We start from the raw sequence: 16,303 nt of genomic DNA, 5'->3' as shown, positions 1-16,303 counted from the left end.
AAAAAAAAAAGTTAAATAACTCTATTTTCATAAAATTATCAAGATTCAAGGGTAAGTTTCACGTACAACGAATACTTAAAACAAACCATTCAAATATTTTAATATTCAAATTCAGAAATTATATCTTATTAATAATATTGTTCTAACTTTTATTCTGCATCAACATTTTGATTGGGTTTGTACATGATATGAAAAACAATCAAAGGCAACTTTTCATGTTGAGCAACTGAAATTCGGAAGGGGATCAACTGGAGGCAAGGCAATCAATAGCTAAACTCATAATAAGAAGCTAATTGACTTGGTTTTCAAAGACTAAAAAAGGTATAAACACAGAGCAATAGTTCTTGACCCATAACTTTACTTGGATTGACGTACATTTACAATTTAAATATTGTAAAATGAAATTAGTGAGAGGAAAGCAATGGCGGATTTTGTTGAATGAGACGATGGTTTTGAAGGAAGTTCTTGAACCAGAAGGCAGAGTCTTTCAAGTGTCTCTGCAACTTGTTTTTGTAATCAATATACACAATCCCAAATCGAATAGTGTAGCCTGATGCCCATTCGAAGTTATCAAGAAATGACCATGCATAGTAACCTCTTACATCTGCTTCACCCCTGCCAATTTTTTTGTTTTATTTATTATTATTATTATTATTATTATTATTTATTACTAATGTAAAAATATTAATAATAATAAAGTTGTATGGAAATATTTACTTGATGGCATTTAAAAGATGTAATAGATGGTGATGATGGTAGTTAGTCCTGAGACTATCATTCAAGGCATCTTTTAATATTGCGGTTGTATTGTTGTCGACAACTCCTGAGAAAACAACACAACAAAAAAGAAAAAGTTGATTAATTTATGACATGAGAACAAAATTAGGTCATTAGGAGAATAATAAAAATCACTTGTTACCATTCTCAGTGATGTAAATAGGTAGATTGTTGTACTTCCTTGTTACGTGTAGTGTCAATTCTTCAATACCCTTTGGATAAATATATAGCCAAGGCATGGCAGTCTAAATAAGCATAAGAAACCAAATAATCAGCCTAGCTACTACAAAATATAGAAATGATATGAATGAGTTATGTAGATTATAGTTGATAAAATATTATTTTTATGGTTAATTATGTTAGATTTATTATTGTGGACTAATATAATCATGAGCTTAATACCATAAACACAATCATTAACTATGTGCCTAATATTTATTCACTACCATAATGGGATGGTTAATAATCATATATTATGTTAGAGGCACATGAAAGCACCTTTAAAAAACTATAATTGGCCCATTAAATTATAGTATACCATTATTGGACCATTTTAGCCCAATTGGTAAATAACCCTTTAGGGTTAGAGGGGCATGATATATATATATATATATGTGTGTATGTATTAAGTGAAGTGGTAGAGTGGGTTAATGGTAATGAGTAAAAGAGGGTTAGCTCCACAAAGTGTTCTCTAGGCTTTTGCTCAAGGTTAGTCAAATTTGGTGGTGATTTCTTTGAAGACATTGAAGGATAATCACTCTCATGGATGGTATGGGAGGTATGTGTTTTATTTTCTTTGATGCTCTAAATAAATACTAGATCTTGGCTTCAATGATTATGAGCAATAGTTATTTTAACAATTGGTATCAAGAGCCAAAGTTATTGATTTTAGGGCTCCATGTTTTTTTTTCACAAAACCATTTTCTTAAATCTGAAATTTGTGGTGATTTTTCGGATTAATGTGTTTAAAGTTATGTGAATATGAGTATTATCCTCTAAATGTGTTCATATATGTCATGGAAATAATCTTTTACATTTTCTATTGAGAAATATATGAGTTTTAACAATGGAGAAACCCATTTTGGATTCATCATTTTATGATGTATTATTCTGTGTTTTTTGAGTAAATGAGTATAAGAAAATGATAGAGGATTAAAAATGGGACAAAACGCCTCAAACGGCGTTGAATTTGGTATCCGGATGTGGGAGATACGGCCGGGTCACGAACCGAGTCGCGCCGATCCGAGTTGCAGACCCGCGGACCCGTTGGGGAATGTTTTAGGTGACAGGGACGAGAAAAATGACATGTCGTTTGCCTCTGTCACGCAAAAACGACATGTCGTATGATCACACGGTTTAGCACCTTACAGAAAAAACGACAGGTCGTTTATGACCTTCCACCAAATGACATGTCAATTTCCGATAACGACATGTCGTTCGGTCCGATGCTGAAGCCCCCTAACCGCAAACGACGTGTCGTTTCTGACCAAAGTTTTTGGACGTCGTTCGGCCAAACGACATGTCGTTTCTTCAAAACGACATGTCGCACGGTCAATTAAAAAAAACAGAAAAAGGTGAGGCGCGTGGGGGAGCGTGCATATCCCATTTTTGGCCCTTTTTCACCATTTTGTTCCATTTTTAGTTTTCTATCATTTATTTTTATGCACAATACTAATTCATGAATCTTATTCATATTTTGATTATTAATTTTAGTATTGTGGCATAAATTTTTTGTGATTTATTTCAACAATTAGTACTTATTTTCTTGCCTATCGTAAGATTGAGCATGTAAAATTGTTTGGTGATGAGGAACACTTAAATATTAATTTATTTAAGTATTGTATTTTCCTCCAAATAACATTAAGATCTCTATAAGTAATTAATTATCCTATCGATGATGGTTGCTTACTAAAGATGCTTAATATGGTGAAGAAAATTATTAAATATTATGAATCACAATTTATCTATCCTTTCGATAGTGAATTAATGTATTTGATTATAATATTTAATAGATTGTTCTTACCTATGAAAGAGTTCCATCTTGTTAATTTGTCTGAGAACTCTAGCATGCATAATGATCATTTGTTATTTTGCGATCATTTATTTATGAGAAGAGAGCACAACTGGCATGATTATGTTATAACATGTATTTAATGGTTATTGCTCTTGTTTCTCATTAGTTTTAAGCAATCCAAGAACCTCTGCCATGTTGACGATGAACGGAACTAACCACAAGCACTGGGTAGAATCTCTCATGATGAATTTGACTCTTATGAGAGTGGATTTGGCATTGAGAACTGATGCACCTCCGAAACTTACTGATGATACCACTGAAAAGGATAGAAAGTCCTATGAGGATTGGGAGCATTCCAATCGTTGTTGTTTGATGCTTATGAAGTATCACATGGATGAGTCCATTCGTGATAGTATCCCCAAAACTGATATTGCAAAAGATTATCTCAATGCAATCAAGGAGAAGTACAAGAAATTCTCAAAGAATGTGAAAAATGAATGCTGACTCTGTTCCGTTGGACTAATTATGCTGATTCAGGTGACATTAGATCTCATATTAACAAACTGATGGGTTGTTACCAAAAGCTCAAGGGCATGGGATTGGATCTTGGTGAGGATTACATGGTGTGGTTTGTGATGGAAACCATTCCCTCTCAATTTGATTCGATCATATCAAGCTATAATGCTCAAAAGGAGCAATGGACCGTTGAGGAGATGACTGTCATTCTTGCTAAGGAAGAGGAGGACTTGAAAAAGGGAAGAGCAAGAAACATCTCCATGGTAACGAACCCAAGCAATTCTCAGAAGAGAGAGTCCACTTCCAACAACTCTGGTGACCAATAGCCCACTTAGAGAAGAAAGGCAGTGACAAATAGAAGAAGGCCGAATAGTTCGGAAGAGTACGTATACATGGAAGACGATACTAAAGTCAGAATAGAGTTTTTTGGGACTGTTAGATTGTAGTTAAATATAGGAAATTTTTGGAATTGCAAGATGTTGCTTACTTGCCCTCTATTCGGAGGAACTTGTTTTCTGTATCTATCTTGGATAGACTAGGTTATAGTCTTCTTTTGGAACTGGAAATTTGATTTTGTATAATGACTCTATGTTGGTTGGAATGGAAGTTTATGTGGAAATTTATATAAGCTTGATTTATATGATGTTGTTTCTGTTACTTCTCCCTCTTACCCTTCTTCTTCTTCTTCTCTTAATGTTGTTGTTGGTTCCAAACGTGCAAGATTAGAATTGAAATCTTCCATGCTTTGGCATAAACGTTTGGGCCATATTTCTAGAGATAGAATGGAGAGATTGGTGAAAGATGGTGTACTTCAAGATCTCGATTTCTCTGAATTCACTGCCTGTGTTGATTGCATAAAAGGAAAATTAATTGCTAAGGTTAGAAATAGTAAGTCACATAAGTGCACAAATGTATTGGAGCTTATTCACACTGATATTTGTGGGTCCTTTGTTCCACCTACTATGGGCGGCTATAAATACTTCATTACCTTCATTGATGATTTTTCCTGATATGGTCATATTGAGCTCATTCGTGAGAAGTCTGAATCTTTAGATGCCTTAAGATTTTCAAGACAAATGTTGAGCTCCAAAAGGAAAAGAAAATTAAAGCTGCAAATTGTGATAGAGGTGGAGAGTATTATGGGTGTTATGATGAAACTGGAAGGAACCCTGGGCCGTTTGCCAGATACTTGCAGGAATGTGGCATTGATGCAAGATATATAATGCCAGGTACTCCCCAGCATAATGGAATTGTTGAAAGAAGGAATCCCACACTTCTTGATATGGTACGTTGTATGTTAATACATTCTAGCTTACCAGAGTTTTTATGGGGTGAGGCATTAAGGACTACTGCTTATATCTTGAATCAAGTGCCTAGCAAGTCGGTTCCAAAGACGCCATACGAGCTGTGGTCAGGCAAGAAACCGAGTTTACGTTATTTTTCACGTTTGGGGATGCAAAGTTGAGGTAAGGCCTTATAACCCTAAATCTAAGAAGCTGGATCCGAATACTATCAGTGGGAGTTTTGTAGGGTACACTATTGGTTCAAGAGGTTCTAGGTTCTATTGTCCCTCTCACACCACCAGGGTGATGGAATCAGACCGAGCTGTCTATTTCGAGGATGAATTTGGTTCATGTCAAGGGTAAAGAAAAAGTGTATTCAAGGAAGAGTGTGTCTATGTCCCTGTACCTGTTGCTCCCGCTTCCGCTTCTAATCCTACTAATGACCCTGTGATTGAACAAGTTCCAATAGAAGCTCATGGTGAACCTTAAGATCCAGTACAAGATGAAAATCTTGATTTGGGGGACGATGAGGTTGTGGTGAGAAGATGACAAAGAGCCTGTAGGCCTGCTATTCCTGATGACTATCTTGTCTATATGCAGGAACATGAGTTTAATGTGGGAGATGATTCTGAGCCAGCCAGTTACCAAGAAGTAGTGAATAGTCTTAAATCTGCATTATGGGTGGATGCAATGAAAGAAGAATTGAGTTCTATGTCACAAAATGAAGTTTGGGAGTTGGTTGAACTACCCAAAGGTTGTAGACCCATCAGGTGCAAATGGGTGTATAAGATCAAACGTGACTCAAATGGGCAAATAGAGAGGTGCAAGGCTCGACTTGTGGCTAAAGGCTATAGTCAGAGAAAGGGCATTGATTTCCAAGAAACTTTTTCGCCTAATTCCACCAAAGATTCGCTGCGAATCATTGTGACTATAGTTGCCCATTTTGATCTAGAACTCATACAAACGGATGTAAGGACTGCCTTCTTGAATGGTGACCTATCTGAGGATGTGTACATGACTCAACCTATAGGTTTTGAGAAGCCTGGCGAAGAACACATGGTTTGCAAACTCAAGAAGTCGATATATGGGCTTAAACAATCATCAAGGCAGTGGTATCTCAAGGTTGAAATGATTGTCACTCAAAATGTTTTCAGGGAGAATGTGGTGGATCAATGTATATACTGTTGGGTTTTATGCCCTAAATAAAACTCATTTCATATAATCAGATTTACTTATTAGTAAAGATTGGAAATAACATTTTATGTTGCATGGTTCACATGATTTATTTCATGATTATATGTATATAATGTATGAATTCTTTTTCAAGTCCAGAACATATGAGTTTGTTAAAGATTATAGTGTTGTCAGCAAAGTGGAATATAATCTTAATTATATGTTCAAAAGTTTATTCCCTGATTTGTCAGAACACTGGATTTAGACTGACATGGTATAATCAGCGATAGGTATTCTTACACCTTGGAAAAGTGTTATGTCCTTTCCAGGACATTGGCAAAGTTTACCAGTATCGGATGTATGGAGTATACATCGGAAGGGACTGATATTGAACTTTGATTAGATATATTAAAATTTACCGTAATATCTATTCAATTCAATATCACCTATTGATCCTAGATCAAATGATCTAGTCCTAATATGGTTAGGTTCAATCTCAAGAGTGTTACTCGTGTTCTTTGATTTGTTAGTTAAGCCTACTTTTGAGTCAGGGTGATACGTACATTTTGGGAACACGGTAGTACAATTGAGTGGGAGCGCTAACATAAATATGGAATCTATAGCTTCTATTTGGCAAATAGAAGTAAAGGATGATTTCCTTCGAGCTTAACCAAACGAAGATAAATGGTGGAGATCTCATTTCACTTAGTTGAAATATCATTTATACAAGGTTAAGTGTTTTAAGGATAAAATACATTGAAGGTGTAGCGGTAACAGTAGTGCCTTTTCAATGTAGATCATCTATATAGAGGATCATTGATCACATTAGGGTTATAACAATGGATAACTAATGACGTGTCTATATCATGGAACATATAGAGCGTTCTATATGACTGAGAGTGCAATTCCAAGTTCTAAGTGTGGATTCAATGAGGAATTAATAAGTTAGGGAATTTACTTGGTAAATTCGGTTCGACTTATTGGAAGCTCGGTTGTATAGACCCATGGTCCCCATACTAGTTGAGACCATACTGCTTATAAGACTTAGTTAATTGATTTTAATTAATTAATTTTAATTAATCAATTATAATTCTAAAAGTTAGACTATGTCTACTTTATGAATTTTCACTAAGCAAGGGTAAAACAGTAAATAGAGAGTTTAAAGGGTACATTTATTAATTGGGAAACTTTGATTAGTTTTTATTAATAAATAAAATAAATGACAATATATTATTTAATAATTAATTATAGTTATTAAATAGTTAGATTTGACATTTATGAAGTTGAAAGAGAGAATTGGCAATTTTGAGAAAATGGGAAACTAGAAATGATGAAATAGGAAAGTTAGAAAAAAGTGGAAGGATTTGTTTTCCTCAATGAATGGCCGGCCACTTAATGCTTCTATTTCTCATTTTATTTTTCATTTTTAAATGCCAAATATTTCAACTTTAACCCTATGTGGTATTCTATAAATAGAAGGTAAAGGCTTCAGGTTTGAGACACACATTTTACAGTTTATTCTCTCAAACACTATGAAACTGACACTCTCTCTCTTTCTTTCTTCTCTGTTTTTCGAATTCTCTTAAGTGATGAGTAGTGCCCACACACATCAAGTGGTACCTCAATCATAGTATGTAAGACTATGGAATTTCTGCATCAAAGAAGGAGAAAAGAATATCCAGGTTCAGATCTTGGTGATGCTCTGCTACAGAAAGGAATCAAGGGCTAGAGATCTGAACGGAAGGAGTCATATTATTCCGCTGCACCCACTGTAAGGTTTTCTAACTTTATATGTGTTTATTTTCATTGTTTTAGAATTCATATTAGGTTGTTAATCCAACATACTTGTTAGTAAATCTAGATCCTGGTAAAATAATTTCCAACATATACATGAAGGTCAGTGGGAGCAGTTCCATTATCTTGGTACTACATATTGATGACATCCTGCTTGCATCTAATAATTCTAATCTGTTGGCTGAGACAAAACAACTCTTATTTGACCATTTTGACTTGAAAGACCTTGGCGATGCTTCTTATGTGCTTGGGATTCAAATCCTTCGAGATAGGGCCAATGGTATTCTTCGTTTGTCTTAGAAAACTTACATTGATTGGATCTTGAAAAGATTCAACATGCATTCATGTTGTTCTGGGAAGGCACTGTTAGTGAAGGGTGACAAGTTCTCAAAGGGCCAATGTCCACAAAATGATAAAGAGAGAGATGAAATGAAAGTTGTTCCTTATGCGTCACTGGTTGTAGCCTTATGTATGCTCAAGTATGCACATGCCCTGATATTGCTTTTTTTGTTGGCGTGTTGGGTAGTTACTTGAGTGATCCCAAACTTAGCCATTGGAAAGTGGCTAAGAATGTTATGTGGTATCTTCAGGGCACCAAGGATCATATGTTGACCTATCGGCGAGCTGACACTCTGGATATAGTTGGGTTCAGTGACGCCGATTATGCGGGATGCGTGGAGGATAAAAGGTCCATTTCAGGCTACATTTATATGATGGTTGGAGGAGCTGTATCGTGGAAAAGTGTCTAAGCAGACACTCACAGCTTCATCCACAATGGAGACAGAGTATATGGCGTGTTATGAGGCTACTTGGCAAGCAAAATGGTTGCGGAATTTTATTTCAGCACTAGATGTTGTAGCCTTTATCGCGAGGTCATTGAAATTATATTGTGATAATTCTGCAACAGTAGCTTTCTCTAAGAACACTAGAAGTACTTCTCGCTTAAAGTATATTGACATAAAGTACTATTTTGTTAAAGAGAAAGTTACAGAGTCTCTTATTTTCATTGAATACACGCCTAGCACTGGCATGTTAGCAGACCCACTAACGAAAGGCTTACCCATATGTGTATTTTTGGTACATGTTGCCCGAATGGGATTGTTGGAAGCCTAGCTTGTTAAGCTCAGTGGGAGTTTGTTATTTATGTATTGAACATGCTAGTATTTTGTACGGATTGCTTATGGCTTGTGTTTTGTTAAGAACATGCATTATGATACTAAAGTCACTTCTTTATTATTGTTACATATGTATGCTTATACATATATGTTGTTGTTCAAGAAGTGACAGGTACAAAACGATATGAATGCGCATAATCTCAATTTTTTCGTACCTCATGCATATTTAGTTTGATTGTTAATGATTGTTAATAGATAAATGTCTTCAAGGTCAATTCATACATAATACATGTATCCTGTCGATATGATATTATGTACGTCTTAATTGGTTACCTTACGTGTGATAGACAATGTTATGGTGGTTAATTATATTTGTCCAAGTGGGAGATTGTTAGAATTATTATTGTGGACTAATATAATTATGAGCTTAATACCATAAACACAATCATTAACTATGTGCCCAATATTTATTCACTACCATAATGGGATGGTTAATAATCATATATTATGTTAGAGGCACATGAGAGCACCCTTAAAAAACTATAATTGGCCCATTAAATTATAGTATACTATTATTGGACCACTTAAGCCCAATTGGTAAATAACCCTTTAGGGTTAGAGGGGCATGATATATATATGTGTATGTATTAAGTGAAGTGGTAGAGTGGGTTAATGGTAATGAGTAAAAAGAGGGTTAGCTCCACAAAGTGTTCTCTAGGCTTTTGCTCAAGGTTAGTCAAATTTGGTGGTGAATTCTTTGAAGACATTGAAGGATAATCACTCCCATGAATGGTATGGGAGGTATGTATTTTATTTTCTTTGATGCTCTAAATAAATACTAGATCTTAACTTCAATGATTATGAGCAATAGTTATTTTAACAAATTATAGCTAAATTCAAAGTTTATTTTACGTTCTTTAAGAATTTCAACATTTTATGTTCTGAGGTGTGTTATTGCGTCACCATAAGTAGAGTATTTTATATTATTTTGAGAGAGAGAGAGAGAGAGAGAGAGAGAGAGAGATATATATATATACCGATTGGCCGATGGGAATCCCATCTTTTTCATCTGTAAGAAAAATGAATAAAAGTACAAATATTATTATAATGAAAATTCTGGCCAAAGTTCTTTTGTAATGATATGTAGCACATTATAAATATTAAGGAAAAAAAGTTTAGCAAGTGTGTTGTTGGTCTCTTGTTAACTATTTTATAGTAATGTATTAGAATTTAAAATTAAGGTGCATATCATCTTAAAACCACTTAGGCAATGAAAATAATATAGTCTATTCATTTTGTATATGACATTTTATATTCATACATTTAATAATGTAAGACTAATTTTAATAGAATACTACGTGTTCATACCACATAAGATAAAAAGAAAAATTAAGAAGAAACTAGTATTAAGGATTTAAGTTCTACAAATATGACTACATAATTTATTATTAATAATATCCCTATATTATATTACTATTTTGAGCGCTTAATACAGTAAGGGCTTGTTTGGAACGCCGTATTAGGTCGTATTGTATTGTATTGTATTATATTGAATTGGATTATATATCATATTTTTATATAATACTATGTTAAACTTTAATTTATACTAAAATATTATATATTTAGGTATCCATCAAATTTAATATCACATATAGTTTTACATAAAAATATTGCATAAAATGTAATTCAATATAATACAATACAATACAATACGACCTAATATGGCGTTCCAAACGAGCCCAAGAGTCATAAACTAATTGGACACTAATAAACACTAATAGTAGAAATTTGTACATATATACATCATTAATTATTAATTATTTTTGTTTCAATTTTGGCTGTTATATAATATATATTTATATAGCTGTATAAATAAATAATTATGTTATAAAGGACTTACTAGAGGTTATAGCAAGGCTATCAGTCGAATAACTAAGATTGGGAATTGTTGAGTTGGTAGTAGAAGCATCTTCTACGTACTTTGTTGTATAATAATTTAAACCAACAAAGTCTATAGACCCTTTTACAATGGTAGATTCCTCTTTACTAAATTTGGGCAATCGACTTCCTACTAACGATCGCATGCTTTCTGGGTAGTCTCCCATCATGATTGGATCCAAAATCCTATTTATAATTAGTAAGAGAATACATTCATTGTTATTTTTTTTCTAATATAATAAGAAAATGGAGAGTGGGAGAAATTGTAAATTTACCATCCAATTGAAAAATCAAGAGCTCTCAAGGTAGCCAAGCGACTGTCTGTTGTTTCATATTTTGGTATCATCCAATGACTCATGACTGTTATTCCAATTACTCCATTTTGAGACACCTGAAATGAAACCATTAATTATGCCCTTATCCATGCTTAATCATTACAAAATATATTAATGAGAATTACTAAGGGTACATAATATGCCAAGTAATTTAAAAATGAGGATTGTTATTGGACACTAATAGTCTAATACTTTCTATAGGTAGCGCTCTACGATTAGTTAATGATATTCGTATTTTCTTAAATTATACAAGACTCAATATTTAATTACATCAATAACAGTATGATACCAAAGAGAGTGCTAAATAGTAGTGGTACATTTCAAAAATTCACTTTAAAAAGTGACATGCATTTATTATTATACACCAGTGGTCCCAAACATTTTATTTAATAAATAATATGGGTAATAGTGCACTAATCAATTATAAGGTCGGTATGGTAACAATTGAGTATTTTAAAATTTCAAATAATAATGCAGTTGTTGGTTTAATTGTTATTCTAAGTAAGGCCTTAGTTGTATTGGGCTATTGGTCAGTTGCATCTTACCAACTTTGTTAGTTGCATAGGATCTGGCAGCCAAACTAACTGTTAATTTTGTTAAAAATTCAAAATAGGACTAAGTCTATTAGCTCAAAGGAGCTGAACACAGTACGAGAGAGAGAGAGAGAGAGAGAGAGAGAGAGCAAAACTAAAATGTATTCAATGAATGATTCTGTTACAATGGTGATGATCAACTACTTATAGTAGCTGTTATTACAAGGAAAATTAACATTCTAACACTATGGACAACTAACAATTCTAACTAATTAACCAAATAATACCAAACTATCTTAATACTCTCCCTTAAGATGGAGTGTAGATGTCTTTTAAACCCATCTTGTCTTTGAAGGTATTGAATTGGTTAGGATAGAGTAGGTAATTTAGTTAGAATGTCTGCAATTTAGTCTTTTGTAGAAACATGGATTGTCTTGATAACACCGTGTTGCACCTTTTCTCTCACTAAATGATAGTCTGTTTTTATGTGTTTGGTTCTCTTGTGAAACACTGGGTTAGCAGCTATATGTTGAGCAGATTTGGTGTCATAGTATAGTAGTGTAGGCCCTTCATGCTCAACCTTCAGTTCTTTTAGAATGGAGAGAAGCCAAACCACTTCACATGTAGTGTTAGCCATTGCTCTGTATTCGGCCTCTGCAGAAGATCTTAAAATAGTGTGTTATTTCTTATTATTTCATGAGATGATAGATGTTCTAACAAAAATACAGAAATCAGTTGTAGATCTCCATGTATCTGGACAAGCAGACCAGTTTGAGTCAGTGTAAGCATCTAACCTTATTTCTGAATTTTTAGCAAAGAAAATCCCCTGTCAAGGATTGCCTTTGACATACTACAGGACCCTTTGAGCTGCATGTAGGTGAGTAACTCTAGGTGTAAACAAGAACTAGCTCAGTTTGTTAACTGAGTAGGAGATGTTTGCTCTTGTAATTGTCAAGTACAAAAGTTTTCCAACAATCCCTCTGTACAATGTTGGATTAGCAAGCTTCTCTTTCTCATCTTGTCCAAGCTTGAGATTAGCTTCCATTGGTGCATTCGTAGGTTTACATCCTGGATAACCAAGGTCTTCCAACAATTAGAGATCCTATGGTCTTTGAGAAACAAAAATCCATTTATTTGATCTGGGGATTTCAAGGCCTAGGAAATATTTCAATTTTCCTAAATCTTTCAACTAAAATCAAGCATGCAATTTGACCTTTAAAGCTTCAAGCTCATCCAAGTTGTTACTAGCTAGGATTACATCATCCACATACACCAACCGAAAGATGAAACTTCCATTAGAATGTTTGATGAATAAAGAAGGGTATGTGGCTGAATGATAAAATCCTTCCTCAGTTAAAGCACTTGAAAACTTGCCAAACTATTGCCTTGAATTTTTCTTCAAGCCATAGAATGATTTTTGCAATTTACGAACTGCATTTGGTGGAAACTCCCCCTTAGGTCTATACCCTTAAGGTAGAGACATATACACATCTTCAAGGAGATCACCATGTAGAAAGGAATTGTTGACATCCAACTAGTGTAGATGCCAACCTTTGATTACTACAAGAGATAAAACTAACTTATTAGTAACCAATTTAGTTACTGGGACAAAAGTATCTATGTAATCAATCCCTTACTGTTGGTTATAACCCTTGGCAACCAACCTAGCCTTAAACCTCTCTACACTCCCATTAGCATTGAATTTGATCTTGTAGACCCATTTTGAACCAATGACATGTTGATCTGTAGGTAGGGAGACAATAATCAAGGTATGATTCTTCTTAAGAGCCTTTATTTTTGTGTCCATTGCATTGTCCCATTCAAGGATGTGTTGGGCTTAACTAAAAAATTATGGTTCAAAATGACTTGAAATAGCAAGTATAGTAGCTCTGAAGGTAGGAGACAATTTGTGCTGCCCAAGAACTTGAGATAAAGGGTGAGTAGTAGCAAAAGAAGCCCGAGAAGAAATAGAAGTTTCATTGGTGGCTATATAACAGTGATATTCATTCAGGTATGAGGGTTTTTAAAACTTGTCTCCCTGATCTAGTATGTAGAGAGACAACATTAGACACATCAGAATTAAACATATCAGAAGAACTAGACATGACATGTTTAGTATGAGATTGTGAAGTACCTACCGTATGAGAAAAATCAAAGAAAAAGGATTCATGTGCAGGAGGAAGACCCCCAGTATGAACAAAACAAAAAATGTGTTCATAAAATTAGACATCTCTAGAATTGAATGTCATGTTAGTGTTCAAATCAAGCAGCTTGTATGATTTCATACCAGCATGATATCCAAGAAAAATATAGGGAACATACCTAGGAGAAAACTTAGATCTAGATTGACTTAAAGTGGAAGCATAGGCAGGCATCCAAAGGCTTTTAAGTTCTCATAGGTGGGTGGTTTAGAGTGGAGAACATAAAATGATTACTTGTTCTTTATGTTTGGTGTAGGTGTTCTGTTAATTAGGTAGGCTGCTATAGTAACACAATCTCCCCAATAAACCAGTGGTACATAGGATTGAAACAATAAAGCTTGAGCAACATTGAGTAAATGTTGGTGTTTTCACTCAACAACAGAGTTTTGTTGAGGTCTTTGGACACAAGAATGAACTGTATAATTTCAAGTTCACTGAACAAGTCTTTGAATTGTAAATCCTTAGCATTATCTGACCTAACTCCTTTAATAGTTTTGTTGAACTGGTTTTGAACTAATTTTATGAACTGAGGTATAGCAGTTTGTGCATCAAATTGGTGTTTGATGATATTGATCCTGATGTACCTGGAACAATCATGAACAATGGTGATAAAGTACCGATATCTCTTAGTTGTCATGGTGTTGTATAGACCCCAATCGTCAACATGAATTAGATCAAAATAGTTTTCAACAATATTGTGATTAGATGTTATTATACCCAAAATTTGACGGTATTTCAGAGAGTGACACGTGTCAATCAAGTGGAGTATGAACCACCAGATATAACAATAATTATATCATTTAATGCAAAATGGAATAACTCATTAAATATAGAATTAATAGAGTATATTCGTAACTCGCTGACTGTATAGTCTTAGGCGAGACAAGAATACACAAACTATCAATTCTTGTATTAACGAGAGACCATCTAACCTCAGAAGGCATAATTCCGAGGAGAATATGGATAGGGTATAGCGAGATATCCACCTCGCTACATATAAGGAAATGTTGACAAGGGGAATCAGCCCTTGAAACACTTAGCGTATTTTTCTACATTATAATAACTAAGTGTATCAACTTGGGAATATGAAGGACATGATTGTCCAGTCTGCAAGGCCTTATGGTCAAAGAGCAATTCTTAAGTTTGCTCAGCACACTGGTGCTCATGTCATTGCTGGAAGGCATATGAACCAACCAAGTCATCATTGGTCATCCATGTACAAAGCGAGATGCCTCTAATCTATGTACAAATCGAGATGTCTCTACCCACGTTAGAGTCAACCGCTTGAAGATAAGAATGATAAACGGTTATGTTATTTTTCAGTGTTATTTACACGTGTTTATGTGGAACGTGAGCAAAGCCCACGATTTCATGAAAAACTGTTATGCAATTCAAATTTAAATGTAAATAACTACCAACCTATATTCCTATAAATATTGGCAGATTATACAGAATAATGGACGATAAATCTTAGAGAAGAAAAGAGATCGAAAAATTATAACTTTGTATCTAGAAATATCTTAGATAAGATAGACTCGTGGATTATGCAGAGTTAACTGCAAAACCACGTAAAAACTTAGTGTCAGTATTACTATTCTACTTATTAATTTTCTTATATCTCTGTTTAATTTTATTACGAAATAGGCTCATTAATTGTTAATTAAAATTGCGTTAACGGATGTAAATGGCAATTTTTTTTGCTTAGCATAATGACAAATGGAAAAATAAAATAGGGAATTAGAATCAGCATGAAACTTTAAAGCTTTATTCAAAAGATGAGTTTTTACACAAGAAGGGTGGCCCAATCTATAGTGTCAAACTGTTTCATTTGAAACTATTGTATCTAAAATAGAAGAATAAACAGAAGAAAAGTTTTTATTACTAGTCTGATTACAATTTAGGTAATACAAATTGCTAAACTTTCTACGCATCCCAATCACCTTGGTCTTTAAAGTGTCCTAGATGACATAGTTTTCATGAGAGAACAAGAAAGTACAATTAATTGTAGCTGTTAAATAATTGATAGATAAAAAATTGTATTTGGAAGAGGGAACATAAAGAACATTTTCAAGAACAAGGTCAGGTGTTAAAATAACTGTTCCTAGGCAAGATATTTCAGTATGTAAACCATTAGGCAAAAGAACAGTTTTTAGATAAAAATCAATGTAGGTGTTTTTGAACAAAAAAATGACAGGACACACATGATGTGTGGCTCCTGTATCAATGATCCAATTGGCATTATGAACAAAGGAATTCTTTCTAAAAAAATGGAAAACCACAAGTTGTTCATCAGAAGCATTAGGAGTGTTAGTCTCAGTTATTTTTTAAACAAGTAATGCCATGAGTTTCTGACATTGCACACATGGCAAACTAGAAATAAGATCTCTCTCCATTGGCATCTCCTCTAGTTTTCCTTCATCCATGCCTGAAAAATTCACACTAATAAACTTCCCTATAGGTCATTTAGCATCTCGATTAGGAAACCTTCCATGAAGCTTATGAGTAGGGGATATCCATTGAGCTTATAACACCTTTCAATTGTGTGTCCATTCACACCAAAATGTGTACAATTGTACTTTGATCAAAAAGGTTAAACAGCTCTAGCAAACTGTCCAGAGTTGCTC

General features: G+C 34.1%; 1 protein-coding gene across 1 annotated transcript in view; it reads right to left on the bottom strand.

The window, feature by feature from the left end:
• Positions 1 to 16,303, bottom strand: part of LOC115712023 (beta-glucosidase 12) — a 38,654-nt gene continuing 22,351 nt past the window's right edge. Inside the window, exons 8-13 of the mRNA XM_030640227.2 lie at positions 10,886 to 11,001; positions 10,573 to 10,796; positions 9,710 to 9,741; positions 920 to 1,022; positions 718 to 823; positions 1 to 615 (exon numbers count right to left, since the gene is read on the bottom strand). Coding sequence (XP_030496087.2) covers positions 405 to 615; positions 718 to 823; positions 920 to 1,022; positions 9,710 to 9,741; positions 10,573 to 10,796; positions 10,886 to 11,001 — 792 coding nt within the window. The 3' untranslated portion in view covers positions 1 to 404. The remainder of the gene's footprint in view (positions 616 to 717; positions 824 to 919; positions 1,023 to 9,709; positions 9,742 to 10,572; positions 10,797 to 10,885; positions 11,002 to 16,303) is intronic.

This window comes from Cannabis sativa, chromosome 4 (genome assembly GCF_029168945.1).
Source record: "Cannabis sativa cultivar Pink pepper isolate KNU-18-1 chromosome 4, ASM2916894v1, whole genome shotgun sequence".
In the NCBI taxonomy this organism is placed as follows: Eukaryota; Viridiplantae; Streptophyta; class Magnoliopsida; order Rosales; family Cannabaceae; genus Cannabis; species Cannabis sativa.
The sequence above is the reverse complement of the archived record's forward strand: the minus strand, read 5'-3'. Positions and strand labels throughout refer to the sequence as shown.